Source organism: Cinclus cinclus, chromosome 1 (genome assembly GCF_963662255.1).
Source record: "Cinclus cinclus chromosome 1, bCinCin1.1, whole genome shotgun sequence".
NCBI classification, from domain to species: Eukaryota; Metazoa; Chordata; class Aves; order Passeriformes; family Cinclidae; genus Cinclus; species Cinclus cinclus.
The window spans coordinates 117,757,688-117,773,324 of record NC_085046.1 but is presented as its reverse complement, the minus strand read 5'-3'; the positions used below and the strand labels follow the sequence as shown (position 1 = coordinate 117,773,324).

Here is a 15,637-nt window from a genome sequence, read left to right as displayed (position 1 = left end):
CACACAGATTTTGAAGCAAAATGGTAAAATTAATAGTCAGTGACAGAAGCTTAACATTAAGACACTTTATTTAAATAATGGTGCTCAGCTCCTCCCTCTTCTTGCTATGTTTTCTTAAATAGCAAACCACTGGTATCTTCCTTACAGAAAGCAAAGGTTCAAAAAACCATAATACAGCCAAGTACAGCAACTCTTTAAAAGAAGGCAATAATGTAACATAAGGTTTGCTTTCCCCAGCACGGACTGCAGGTTCCTACAATTCAGGGGTTTCACATTCACTTTTATATTAATCAGATTTTTGAAATCAGAAAAAAATTGTGACTGATTTTCTTGTAAGGACCACATTCATACCCTGCTTCTCACTTACAGAATTGATAACTCATTTCCCCACAGGTTCCAGAGTATTGTCATCCTTGAGTTCTTCAAGTGTTATGCAAATGTTCTCATTAAGGAGCTACTTTGGACTATTTAAAAATAACTTCGTTACATCTTTAACACATCCTCTATTATATGGTTTTTCAAACAGGTTTTCTTTGGACTTGTTCTGATAGACAGCAATTAAATGCATTAATACTTCTTCAGTGAAGACCTACATCTGAGGGGGTGAGCAGCCCACTTTCAGGAGTTGTATAGTGTTTTAGGGAGGTTCACAGTGCTCCCTAGGAACAAACTCCCAGCTCCTATTAAGGACAGCAGTCAGAAAGGGGGGCAGACTATCAGATCTCTATCCCTTCTGCCCTATATATATATATCCCTACCTTTTCTTGGAACACCTGCATTCTACCCATGAGAGCAAGCTGTCTATCACAGTAGGTTTGCTGAGGAAATGCAGCTTGAAGCTAGTCCACTTAATTCCCAGTCTGGACTAAGCCAGTGATCTCACCCTGTATTCCACCTGACAGTGACTGCAGGAAAAACCTTATCAACTGTCACAGGGTCTCTCTAAGCACTCCAATACACCTTAGGTTTCTTCTTGGATTTTTTATCGAGCGAAAAGGTTTGGCTTTGATACAATATTGGAGAAATGTGCCAGACCCAAGAAAAAAAGTCCACTGATGGAAAGTAAAAACACAGTGCTGCGTGTTTCAAAGAATAATGTAAATATTACCATCTTGGACACACTGAATCTAACATTTGTGCTTTTCACTTCAGATGTTCAGGTGCCTTCTCATCCAGAAATGGTAACACCTTGAATCATCCTTAAGCTTTTAGTGAAACCATTCTCCTAAGCAGGACTTCAAATATATGACATGCTGCTACTGGTTTTAATGCTTGAAAGATGCAGTGGAAGGTGGATTTCCTAATGGTTCTGTGAAGAATGCACAACCCACTAAGTCTTCCTTGTACATCACTAACTTTACATAAGTTATTTGACCTAGTTTCAAATTTAATTAGCACATTAAAGCAAAACTAAGAAAGCAAGGATGGACTATCTGTGAAGACTCAAGTCATCACATATCCCTTAAGTAGGTTCTATCAGATTTTACAAAAAATCTGAAGCACCATGATCAAAGATTTGGTATTTCCTCTATAACAACATTCACTGGAACACAGAAAAGTTGACAGATGATATAATTAATTATATGATTTGTTGCAATGCAGCTACAAAAAGTAAAAGCTAACTTCAGAAAAACAATCACCTTGCAGTGATTAAAAGAGAAACAACACAGAAATTATTATAAAATTAAATGCTTTCGGATTGAACTGTGGATTAAAGGCTTCTTCTCCCACTAAATTCACTATTTCTTTAAGAGCGAGGTGGAGAAGAACAGTACAAGACAAACTTTGGTCTCTCTTTGTTGTTGCTATTGTAGAACTCTGCTTAATAAGCTTATTATTGAATACACTTTCATCAGAACCAAACACTATCAGACCAACGTCTTAACCCTGGTTTAAGTCAGTTTAATGGATCAGGCAAGCTAAGTGCCATATTAAAGAACATTGATTCTTCTACAGTTGCATTCAAGCATCAAACAGTTTTAAAAGGTCACAAAAATTTAAGGAGGCAGGTGGATTTGAGGTTTGAGGCCATTTTTTTTTTTAAGCACACCATTTTGTACTGTCCATAACAAAAAAGCACCATTTTACCTCTAGAGAACAAATACAGTATGTTTTGGGGAAAAAAAAAAAAAAGTTAATTGTATATACTGAAAACCAGAGGAGGAGATTCCATAATGACTTTGTTACTGATTTTTTTTCCACTAGTCAAAACAAGTATATATAAAATGCTCCTTTTTACTTTTTTTTTATAATCTAGAAAGGAAAGGAAGTACATATTTCAGGCTGACAGGACATTAAACAGTTCATTTGTTGTGAAAAAAGAAAATCTGCATGCTGCGAACTGCAGTGATATTCTGTTAGTTACTTTTTCCTGTGGGAAGTGGGCAATTTCACAGTACAAACAGGCTAATTAAACAAAGCATATGTATTAAAGACGTTTACTCAACACTAAAGCCAAGCACAGAGCTTTACCATTTTACCAGTTCATGCAACATAGAAAGCTACATGGATTTAGCTGAAGCTTTCAACTGAAAGAAGGCACCTGTTTGCCCTCCAATGGGTTCACACATGAAGTGCTGCTCTCCAGATTTAACTGGAGCTGACTCTGTCCTAACACCACCTCCCATCCTCCACTGGTGGTGGTGAACACACCTGCAGTTCTTCTGCTGGGAACAGTTTAGGTACAAGCTTATCCATCATTTCCTTTAGGCAGCTCAGTTTGGTTATCCCAAACCATCTCAGCGAGCTAATTAAGCCACTTGATTACCGCGCTTTAAACAAGTTCCAGAGCACACACAAACTGCTCTTAACAAAATAAAGGAAAAAAAAACAAAAACGGATGTAGGCAGTGACTGACTGCCAGAAGTGTAGCAGCAAGTGACAGCAGGGCCCTCAAACAGTACAGCCTCTGGCAAAATAAACACCTGCCCTACAGCAACAGTTTACAGTGGAATCTGCACCCCTGGAATTAAGATCAGTTAATTGCCTGCAAATTGATTTGTAGGTTGGTTTTCAGAAAACAAAAACACTTTTATACTCTTCAGTCTGTAGACTTTTCCTGAATGGATGGTCATATAAAGTTTATTTTTTTATACTGAAGAGCTCTGAACAGGTAAAATACATTTTCTGGTTAAATATCTAATTTGCGATTTTGTATTTAATGTATCTTTTCATCTCATGTCTTTTCAACAGCCCTTATAAAACAGAAATGAAACTACTTACTGGTTGCATAGCTCTGGCTGTCTAACTAAATTTTGAATGAATTCATTCAGTCCTGCTCTTCTCTGTTTAATAAAATCTGAAAAAAACAGATTTATTAGAATCATCAGTCAGCTTGTGAAAAAGACTTATTTTCTTATTCAGATTTTTTAGGATTAAAAACAGCAGTTAAAAGGAGACTGGCCCATGACTGATTTAGAACAGGATTGGTTCTACATACAAAAACTGCAAGCTTCAAACATTGAACTGAGCTGAGAGAATAAATTTCAGTGTCTCTGTAATAACACTACATAAAAATGTTGAAAGCCAGGTGGATTAGAAGTGCCACCCTGTGCTTCAAGAACAGTGTGTAACCACAGCGGGCTAACCTGTGCAGCCTTCGTTGCACGGGTGAGCCCTTCAGCACCTGATTCCACAGAAACAAAACCCCCAAGAACCCACAGGCAAAACCTGACATCAGTTGCACAAGTCAAGTTTTTACATGAACAGTCCCACCAAGCAGCATATTTCCATAACATATGTATGGCAGAGGGAAGATTGCACAGTTCATATCCTGCCGGCAGGCACCCAGATAGAGCCATCAAAGGCAACAAAATAAAATACTTTCCTTTAGATTTTGGACATCATCTCCAACATTAAAAAATATAATCCTCAGAATCCCTTCTCTTATCTAAAGCTTGAGACATGTAACTGTTCTGCAGCAACATGGAAAGATACACAAAGGATTTAGAATAGAAAGAGTTCTAACATAAAGTGTAAAATGGAATAATCTTATCTTTCATTACTCTTATCAACAATAACTTGTATGTAAAAAGAATATTTAACTTGTGCACTAACTTTTAAGGTATTCCAATGACTGCCATATCCAGATTACTGATAATTATTAAAATTTTAAATTAAAATTAAATTTTAATGAACAGCTGTACTTAAAATATTAAGAAAGACGTCTATATTGTTTCAGGCATACAACCCCTGAACCCTTCCTAGGGTATTTAATAATCCCAAATCACTGACATCTACCAGAAAGGTAAATTTGCATACATATATTATGGGAGTCACCAACATCAGCAATTTCAGTGTGGCAGATGTTCAGTGTCATCAGTCATTCTAAGTCTACAGGGCTATCCATACTGGTGAAGAAAAAACACCTGTAACATTTGAAATTTTCAGGTTCTGTATTCTGACTGGTTTCTGTTCCATTTTTTCAAGGTAAAACAAGACTAATTTTAAAATAACCTAAGCGACAATAAAATTGGAGCATTTAAATGGCAATTTAAATGACAGGTTTTTTGGCAGATTTTGGGTAGAGGGATGTAAAGGTCTCACTCTGCTGCATTTCAGTGCAGTAGTACAATGCTGCATACCCATAGAGGGACTACAGAAATAAAATACCTCTTCAATATTTGTAAAATATGTAACTTGTTTCAGGAGCCAGCAGACATATTACATCAAAGCTTCAATAAATCAGCATTAAGAAAAATTATTTACATAAGCATCATAGCTGCATCTCCACCCTGCCTCCCAGCAAGAAACATCTTGAGAACTATTTAGTTTCTCATGCTTCAAGGACTTCAGCGTAGTTCACGGAAATTTAAAACAAGTTTGAGGACTTTGTTTTACATATATAATTTTAATAAAATTTTAGTTGAGGTTTTTTTTCCCCATTAAAACTCCAGTTTCCTAAATTTGGCTCCAAGAAATCCACCTGCATATTTGCCTGTACAGCAAACCAGACTGCATGGCATTCTCTGGTCTTCAGCCAGCTCTGAGAACCCCAAGGTCAGAGAAAAGAAACCAGAGCTAAACAATAAGTTCCTCTAGACAAAACACATGTAGAACTTTTGGCAATCATTTACATCTTCATCAGAAGAGAACATCAGAGCTTGGATACTTGTATTTGGTTATTCTAATAAAAAATAAAAGAGAATTTCACATCAGGATCCAGATGATTAACTGCAACTGCCGAACACTAGGTTTGTTTGTCAGAACTTTAAAAACCCCAAACCTACACATTCTAAGAGTTCAACAGCTTTGGATCTATTTGTTCCTCAGCAAAGAAGAAAATGAAACAACTGAAACAGGTGCAGGAGGAGAGGAAACTACAAGCAGTCTGACCATACCAGCAAGCCAGGGGAAGGTGGGAGGGGTCCAAAGAACATGGAGAAAAGCCTGAAGTAAAACTGGCTTGAATGAATAGTACAAACACACAGAGCAATGTCCTGGTTTTCCAATCTGCCTTTTTAATTATTCATCCATGGTGCCACCCAGGTAACTTCAAGGCACTTTACAAGTGACCTTCATTAGTATTTCACTCTGTACAGAGCAAGCTAAATGGGGACCTATACTGGTAACTGGAGCACTACACATTCACACTGGACACGCTTCTGGTTGTTCCACTCCAAGAAGAAGTTCGTTTTCACCTAAACTGTACAAGGAAGCACATTCAGATACAGAGAGTTCTAAAGTCCTCAGAGATAAATCCTTGAGTTATTTAATTTTCCAGAGATGGCTGTGGGGCATGTAACACAAAGAAAAGCTTAAAATGGAAGACATAAAAAGCTTAGGTAGAGCTTGGGGTTTGGCTTTTGATTTTATAGGAGATAGATCACACCTGACAGTTCAGAATCAGAATCCTGAATATGGGAGGGCTGGGAGGAGCTATAGCCTTCAGTGCAAGAGAGGCACTGGGTGACCAAGCAATGCTTTGATCACTATCACAAGGTAAAACACCTACCCACGCTAGTTCCTGCTCTTGACTGAAGCATGACTAAGTGGTTTAGTCACTGTTTTGAGGACCGCTGCAAAACTCATGTAAGACAGCTTCTTGTAGGCTGGAGTGGATCAATTTTCACATAAAGAAACTGACAAAATGAATAACAAGATGATGACATACCCGGATCAAAATTATCTCCAAATATTCTTTTAGCTGGAATCTTCAGGTTCATGGTGGGAAACTGCTTTTTTAGCTGAAAGCAAAACACATAAAATTGGATTGTGCTTAGACATTAAAGTATCTAGAAATAATTGCATTTTGTTTGTTTTCTGATGAGCCATTTGAACACTTGATTATTAGTAATTCTGCTCTGCTATGCCATTTCCTCTGCTCATACACATGAGGGGAAAAAAACATACCCAGAACAATCTGTACTCAGCTTGTTTGCAATAGACATACCCTTTTAAATTCAAAGGCCATCTCATCTTCATCTTATGAACTACTAGAGCAATAGGGCAAAACTATTTCTGACTAGAAAATTTCTGTTAATAAGGATTTGTTCATTGCTTTTGGTACTTCAAAGAAAAACACTTACTTTAGGAGAAACATATCTATCTAGATGTTTTGTGGGTTGTCTTATTATGAACAAAAGCACATTTTATATGTTTTGACAACAACTGAACTGGAAGTTTCATTAAGCTATGATCCCAAGGAACTATAAAAAAAATGTGGAAAAGAAGTGGATTTTGAGTTTGAAATTCAAACAAACTGAAGTTTAAAAAGCCCACTTCACCATTTTCTTCAATTAGGCTCCTATGGTGATTAAATGTGAACACAAACTCCTAAAGAGAGGATTAACTCAAACCATAACACTGCAAGCGTTACTCTGCTATTCTGGCATGATTTCACAGCTTGCTTTTTGCTCACCGTATTGTAGAGTTTATCAAACTCTGCATACCGTCGGAAGACAAACCACTCATTTCTGCCAACAGAGACCAACACTTTGTAAACCTGTAGGAACAAGGACAGTGTTATTGCCCACGAAGCTTAGTAAAACCTCCCAGGTTTAATCTTGTGGTGGAAGTAAGGGCAGGCTGTTAAACTCCTGGTGTAAAAGCACTTATCGAACCATGTATCTCCTACAGCTAAGTCACACAGACATCAACAGAAATGATTAAAAGAACAATTAAAATAATCTGGCACTTCACAGAAAGTATTTTAAACACCAGGTAAGCAAAAACTAACACCAAAACTGATTTAGTGGAGTTCCATAAATTAGTTAATAACCAAAAAGAATACTTGGCTATCAGATAGTCTATCACAATTTAATATGAAATTTTCTAACAACTCAATAATCCATAATAAAGACATTAAAGAAGAAAAGCATTTAAAAATACTGACGACTGCCTTCACCAAAACCTAAAGAGGAAGTACATATGGAAGGTACGAAGATAGCTGTTCATTTGAACACCATGGATACAGAAGAATACTGGCTGATGGCACAATTGTTCAGGGAAGAAAAAATGGTGCTGTGGCTGAAACATAGCCCATATAACATAATACACTGCACTGGGATGAAGGGAGGTATAGTTGGAATCTGCTGCACACTTCTGGCCTCTCAAATGCCATGTCACAGAGCACTTCAGTAACTAAACAGATTTTCGGTCCCTGGATTCATAAATCTGGTTGGCAGCTGTGTGTGCAGCAAGCTTCTCCTGTCTCTCAGGAGATGTCTTCACTTCTCCACTTTCTTGCACTTCCAGTAGGACCTCAGCTATTCCTTCAGGGAAGAGGATGGGTACAGCAAGGAAATGAGTGCAGAGCGCTGCTAATTCCCAACGCAGACAGCTGGACCAGTGCCCCAGTCTCCCTTCTGCCCTGCAACAGCACCTTGGCTCTCACTCTTAACTCTGCAGTGGAAGTGGCAGCCATCACCACTGGCTCCTCAGCCTGAGGGCTGCAGTCAGGCTGTGTTAACTGCTCACATAAGCTGTTCTCAGTCCCAGGCCCTGGGGAACACAGGGAGCTGGATGGAAGCATCCAGCAGAATGATGATGAGACCTTCTAAGAAAACCCACTTTGCCTCGTACTGCTAAACACTTGTTAGCATAAAACCTACCCGTGCCTCTTCAAAGAGTCTCCCTACACTGTAGATAGCAAAAACTTCAGCTGCAAAACTTAAGCACTGTCCTCCTGAACTGGGTCTCATACAGCAATCAAGTCCTGCAGGCAATATTCAAACACAAAACACCTCTGCTCCCCACGATTGCACAGCAAATCAATGCCAACACACTTGAGCAGAGGGCCAAGGCAGATGGGCTGAAAGCACAGATGCAAACGGATCAGAGTGCACAGGCAAGCATAACTCAGGATACGAGATAATATCCACCTCCTTGGCAACTGCTAGATTAAAATTTTTGCTCTCAGAGTAGCTGTAGAACAATGACACAATCAACATTTTTTACACAACACAGTATTAAAAAAACCTGTATGAGATCATCCAATTCACACCACTAACAAAGCTCTTGCACACCCCAAGAAAGGAACAGCTGCAAGTCCAACAGTCATGGACACACTGAGCAGTGAGAAAACACAAAATTTACCACAAATATTCTGGTAAAACCTAAAACCATGACATGTCTGGGCTGTATTACTTCTCTCAGCTACACCTATGTAATGATAAGAGAGATGTGCAATGCTTATTTCTAGAAAGGTAGGGGGAAGGAATCTAACTTAGATAATAACCTTTTTAAGACAAATTATTCCTAATCCAAATTTGGTCTTAAAAGACTCCCTAAACATAGATATGATGCATCTACAACTCATAGTATGTGGGCAAAAACCACAAAGCTTTGAGAAAAATAAAAAGGAAGAAAAAAATAAACAATTCCTGAAAACATCACCATAAAATATCTTCCCAGATACAGACAGAACAGGATCCAGCTATTTCTGGATGCAGTAGGACTTCTTCACAAAAGAAGTCATTGAAATTAAAAGCCTTCAACTCTGTTTGTGGTTGCTCATGCTCCTAGATTAAATGCTTGATTTTTATTAAACAAAAAAAAAAACAAAAAGATAGGCTGTTTTCCAATTTTGACAGAGCAATCAATAAGGTTAGGAAACTATTTATTGTCAACAAATAAAGAAAAAATAGAAACAACTCCAATTTCCACAGGGCTGGGGATTAATATTATATATCACAGGTCTGACACAAAGTTTTCAGATATAATCAGAAAAACAGCACCCTTGAAAGAGATTTTTTAATAAGCCTGTATATGATCTAGGTGTAAAGGGAGATGAGAACAGGTCAGAAGAGAAAATTAAGCCTCAGACATCAAACAGCATAGGGATAAAAGTGAGAAACCCAAAACAAAGCTATTTGTCAAAACAGGCAAAAGAATGACCTAAAATGCAGCAAGGACAGAAAGCAATTAATATATGCTAGATATGGTTCAAAACAAGGAAATATTTTACTCTTTTTATGGAGAAAGTGGATGCTGGATCTTCAGAAAAATGTGGGACAGCAAACTAGTGTGGATTTACATAGAGGCTGGTTGCCATGAATTAAGTGGAAGCAAAAAAAGGCTCCCTGCCAGAACACCCAAAAAATGCAAATATGTAATCATTTGGGGAAAAAAAAAGAAAATAAATTGGTTGTAAACATATCAAAAGTACACAGTATTTAACAAAACCAAATTGAATATTCAATAAAAAGTCATGATAATGCTCAGGAAGAATGAGAAGTTCACTTCCAGAGACAAAACTGAAAAGCTCATTTAATTATCAGAATGATGACTGCACAGAGACATGATTGTTTTTAAAAATGCTTTATCAGAGTAAGTGTGAGGGGGGAAAAGCAGAGCTAGCAAAAGCTAAGTTGCACATACTTGTTTCCATGCCAGCATTAAGTGAGCCATTGGAAGCTTTGAGCTGAAATTCAGATTCTATTCAGACCAGTACGATTCTAGAAGCATCTCAGAAGCAGCAGAGATACACACTGTGAGCAATGGTAAGGTGAAGACTACACAGTCACCTGAAATCTTTCCTAGCCATTATCACTCTGACCTTTCTTCTCACCCCAAGTGAAAACCCTTCTTATTCCTCTTCATAGGAACGGCACTAATGTGGCCATCAAAAGAGACAGTCATACTTAACACAAATTTGTTAAGAACTGTTCCCCCCCCCCTCCCCCCCCCGCACCCCTTTCTCATTCCCTGTCGAAGTCCTGATGGGATCCTGTCATTACACACAGCCATAGAAGAGGGGACACAGCAATAGTGCTGACACGTGCTGGAATTCACAGTTTCTACCATGAAGTTTACTATGACCCCCACTTCTGTTATCAAATCCTAAAATATATGTGATAATATTTGAAAGCTTGGTTGTGAAAGCAGTTCTTGTCAAGCTGCTAATTACTCCTTGGCACAGAAAGCAGAAGCCAGCAAGACGAAGTGTACCCCTGCACAGTGTAAGCTAGGCTGGATTTTTACCCCCCTCCTCCATCAGCTCCCCATTTCTGATGTTTCATATAGCTTTCTAAAGAGTACACCCAAAGAAAGTTCCTTTACACTGCTCAGGCTGTCTCACAAACCTTTAGGTAAAATGGAAACCACAACATTAGTACATGCTCAATGTACCACACTGGCATATTTTACCTGCAGAACTGCCATCACTAAGGCAACAAAGCAAACCTGCCCTGCTCACGTTTAGACTTTCATGAAGGTTTTCCTGCTCACCTGAGTTTCACATGAATGCAGAGGTTTAAGGAATCAATAAAGTTCTCTTTTGTTTATTCCTTTTACCAGCACACTCTTTCCCCAAACTACATCTTGACACACTAGAATCAAACAGCACACTGTTCTTCTCCGAGGAAGGGAGGTGAAGAGGAAAAGGAGACAACATAACTCATAGTAAACCACTGTTTTGTTGTATTCTTCAGATAGCAGCTCCATATAAGGATGTTTGCATTCCTCATCTGAAGAGTGACTAACTCCCTCAATGAAAAAAAACCCTTAGAGGAAGTTGCACAAGAGCAATGAAATAGTTTGAGCCTTCTTAAAGGAAGTATTTTGATCTTGTCATTTATGGTTATATAGAAGCCAAACAAAAATCCATACCACACTACTTTATTTTTCAGTATGCAATGCAAAGAATTTCCCACACAATAGGAAGACTTCACAACCAGAAAGTCAAACTGGGAGGCAAACAAAGGAAGAGGGAGAGAAATGACAAGAAGTGGAAATGGGAACAGGATAGGAAAAAACTCATAAGCATTAGAATCAGAAACAGGAAGGAAGGCAGAAAAAAGGCTTTAAAAAAATGTGATGGTTTATATTTTTTTCATTTTACACAAAAAATTACAATAGTATAATAGGATATATGTGAAAGAATGGACATTAAAACAAATAAATAAACCCCCACAAATAACCAAATCCACACTTTATCCCTTTACAAAATAAAGGTCTTCAATGAAAAATCACGTGGAATGCCAAAAATGGTACCAGGATGTTTCCCCCGTACTTGGATATTTAAATATTTTATACAAGCAAATGCAGCTATTTCAGGGTAAAAATAGGAGAAATTTGTAAAGGCAAGTTCTTTTTGCAGAAAGCAACACAGGTAAATACCAAAATATTCACAACTTTTCACACTGGACTATGGCTAGTACTCACAAGAGCAGGGAAACTGATTTCCATAAAACTATTGAAAATAATATGAAGCTTAGTAGCAGAAGAAAAGAAAGCAGCACTGCTAGGCACCAACAGCCTTTGCCCACAGTGCTTACTCTCTTACATACTTACAGTAAATCTCTTTTTCTTCTCTCTGTGTTCATCAGAGCTGGGAATGCTAACGCTTGGGCAGCTCTCTTTGAGATCCATTGTATGTTTCTTGTGACAAAGTCCTTACAGGACCCTGCTCTGGGTGCTGCAATCAGGTGGTTTCATCAAGGGTACTGATCCAAGATCCGCAGCTTTTCTTGAGAAAATGTGAATTCCATTGTGTTATCTTAAAGTGAACATAGAAAGAAAATTTAAGTACAGGAGTTCTTAACTCACAGTGCCAAAAACCTGTGTGACAACAACTCTTGCTGGCAGGAAATGCACATTAATATGCACATATAAAGCCACAATCATGCCTATTTTCTACATTTTCATGCTTGCAGTCCTTGGTTGTTTCACTGAAATCGCTCACATTCTCCAAGGACACAAGTGCATCCAAAAAAATCACTGAGCTGTGTAGACACACTGGAAACAGATTTGGCCCTGCTATAGAGAATACTTTGTAGGAACAAAGGGCATGAAGAAATAATTGGAGATGACAATTTGGTATCAGACATCTGAGAAATGCCACCAACTTGGACATTCAGAACAATTTATTTCAATGCCAAAGGTTTTCAACTGCATGAGTCTCTACCAGAGGGGCACTTCAGATTTGCCAGAACATGCTGAGTGCATTTAAATGTCACATCAGAAATCAAAGATGACATGAGAAAAACTAAATTTTCATGCAAATTTTAGAGAGGGACACAAACAGCATCATGTGTCTGTTTGAATATTTACCTTCTCTGCCCTTCTTTCACCTTACCAGGGATACTTTGTGTTAGCAGAACACAGGGTGTAGGGTCACCCTTTCCCTTCCGTGGAACAGTTAGGTTTCCTTGCAGAATGTGAGAAGGGCGCAACAGAGGAGACTGAGAATAAAGCCATCAAAAAGGCAGAAAGCTTAGTGTTAGCCAGACACCTCTTCACTCACACAAGGCCCAGTGTTCTTCACACCTTCCCTGAGCACAAGCACATTATTTACTGGACCCCACTGGTGACAACACGGACTTCAGCAACGCTTGGGAGCAGCTACAACCTTCTGTTTTGGCCTGCACAGCAGAGCACAGCCATCTGAACTGCTTCACTGAATGCAGCACAACTTTAGAACAAGATGTGTCTGACTAACTTACAAATATGAAAAGAGTGTTTTAGAAAGAGGGGGACCTCAGGTCTCTCCAAAACAGTCAAAGGAAAAAAGGAGCACCCAGTTCAACATGAACTCCCTATTTTCTTAAAACAGGGAAGTATAAAAGTGAACTCTGTATTTCATATCATAAATTTCCAAAAAGCACAAACTAATCCCATGCAATTCTGCTATTAGAGAGACACCCATATTTATTTTGGCCAAAGCTCCTGGAATCCAGTAAAAAGATTTATTCTTGATACCCAACTCGTCTCAGTCGTTCAACTGACTATTTTTCTTGCCAGATCATCAAAAGCCAGATCATTAAACTTCATGTTGCTCTTTCTCATCTTGCCATTTAAAATTGAGTTAATTTTGAAAGATCTATCTGATGACTTTAACAAAAAGGAATGCTTACAACCACTAAAATCACAGCTAAGTGATAGATCATCCATACTGCAAGATATTCAGAAAATTATTTTGAGCTACAACTGCATTTACTTTAATTTGACTGTTCCCTACTTCACCAATTAGGTAATTACAGTGTTGAGCAGGGTTAAGCTTCTCCCCCACCTTTATTTGACTAGAACACAGTTCATTCAACCCAGTTACACAGACCATGAATTTCAAATTGGTTTCTCTTTTCCTTTGGAAAACTACTGTTAAAAGCTTTATTACAAGGCACACCTTCCACAATTTTATACCAGCATGAGATTAAGAGTGTTCTTCTCCCATTGCCATCTACTAAAATTGAGATGTAAAGGTCAACTGAGCTCTTCTCCATCGTAAGAGGTCCACTAAAACAGTTAATAGGCACCACTTCCAGTAAGTGTTTCACTAAGCTGAGACTTTACTAAGCACTTGTGTCAATCTTTAGCCACTTCAAGTCCAGTATCAGGAACTGAGCATAAGCCCCTGTGCTTTATCTGCCTTACTGCTCATCACAGAAAAACAAGTAAAGCTTTGAAATGGATTAGGTGTTCCCTGATTAATATCACTCACTGTCCTCCTCTTGTAAACCAACGTTAGTTACAAAGGTTTCCAAGATGCCTGTACTCATTTTCACAGTACGGGCTGTATTTCTCTCATCCCTTCAGTTTCTTATTTTTAGTGTCAAAAGAGTTTTAAATGCCAGTACAGGAGTCGTATGGATTAAAAACTGTAGTCTTGGAAGACTGAGCTTTATTTCAGATCTGAAGTTGAAAGATCTCTGAAAAACAAAAGGAGGAAGTGTCAACCAGATTAATTCAGGAAGACTTTATTCATCTTACTGAGGAGAAGAATAAATCATCCGAGAAACCAAAACTGTAATGTTCACATTTCTTTCTTTAAGCTGCCTGGAAGATCACTAGCTGTGATTACTTTCTTTCCCTGAGGCATCTCCCCTGAGCCGTGCCTGGGTCACCAACACTAAGCTGAACTGACAAACTTGGAAGAACTGCATTTTCACTTTGCCACTAAGCTCCAGCAGATCAGAGCTTTCTTTCAATTTCTGTTTGCCTCGAGCATATCAGCTCCTGAGAGCTTCTTACATCTGAACTGCAGGTCTGACTACAGAAATAGGGACAGACTTGCCTTAATCTTTACCATGCTGCAGTTAGGAACACAGCTGTAGTTCAAACAGCAGGTAAAAACCACTAATGCTGAGATAACTACATGAAGTAATAATGGAGAGAAAACAGTAGAGACATTTTAATCCGCAGCTTCAAAAGTGGAAATTGCAGCATTTTGAAGGATGCCAGGTAGGAGTGAGTTTAACAGATGCTGTCAGCAGAGAAGTCTCTGCCTCTGGTTACAGCATTTCCTGGAACTAACAACAAGCAGCCCCTCGGCTCAACTTTGGTAACAGACCAAAAGGGAAAGGAACTTCAGAAAAGCACACATCAAAGTAAGTCTCCTTAGATCAAACTCGGCCACCAGTGAAAGATGTAGGTAAGGTAGATAACCCTCAAGACAAATTAATGCTCAGATCAGTGTTGTTCAGAAACAGCAAAAACTTAAGCTGCTACAGCATGGATGCCTGGAACAGGAGAAAGCACAGAAAAAGTTAGAGTAGATCAGAAGTCACCAGTCCTCCTGGCAGAGTTTCAAGCCTATCAACAGTTACACTGTCCATTCTCTCCATGGGGGCTGTCAAAAAGCCAGCAGTATTTTCACCGTTTCCTGCAGGAAGCCACAACAACATCATTTTTCAGGCTGACCCTTGCCTGCAGTGAAGCAAGGCCATGGCGATAGCAGAACCCTGACACCACAAGAGCACACACAAATCTACTACACCCACAAAGAATGCCTGACTATAAAATCTTCTGTGCAGCCTCTTAATAGCTGTATGCAACAGGCAAATGACATAGTTTAGCAGTATGTGGCATCCTCCTTTTACTCTCTTCTATGTAAGCAAACTGTATTAGAAAAGGTTTCTGAAGTTTAATCAGACTATTTTAATTTGGATTGAAACATTTTCTGTTCTTTTTAAAATGGTAATTGCCTAAAGATGGTATCACTGTACAACCAAAAGATCCTTTTTCTGGGTCCTTATGCTTCAACCTCTCCTAGAATGTCCAAGGCCAGATCAGGCAGCTGTGACCTGGCACCATTCCAGCTGCTGCCAACATTACCTTAAATATCTGCAAGGCCAGGGCAAATCACACTCACTCTTTGAGTAACACAAGGGAAGCAGAGACAAGAGTAGATAAAACCCCCAAAAGACTCTCCCTGCAAGCACTTTTGGAGGAATTGCCAAGATCCATATCCATTGGAACA

The 15,637-nt window shown here is 38.7% G+C and overlaps 1 protein-coding gene across 6 annotated transcripts in view; it reads right to left on the bottom strand.

The window, feature by feature from the left end:
- The window catches only part of SGK3 (serum/glucocorticoid regulated kinase family member 3), a 55,537-nt gene that overhangs the window by 14,935 nt on the left and 24,965 nt on the right, over positions 1-15,637 (bottom strand). For 5 of the 6 annotated variants that reach the window (XM_062489428.1, XM_062489410.1, XM_062489401.1 and 2 more), the window contains exons 2-5: positions 11,734-11,938; positions 6,860-6,943; positions 6,113-6,185; positions 3,223-3,298 (exon numbers count right to left, since the gene is read on the bottom strand). In XM_062489428.1, the coding sequence (XP_062345412.1) occupies positions 3,223-3,298; positions 6,113-6,185; positions 6,860-6,943; positions 11,734-11,811 (311 nt within the window). In that variant the 5' untranslated portion in view covers positions 11,812-11,938. Of the gene's footprint in view, positions 1-3,222; positions 3,299-6,112; positions 6,186-6,859; positions 6,944-11,733; positions 11,939-15,637 lie in introns of those variants that run through there. The other variant, XM_062489444.1, reaches the window with a different exon arrangement.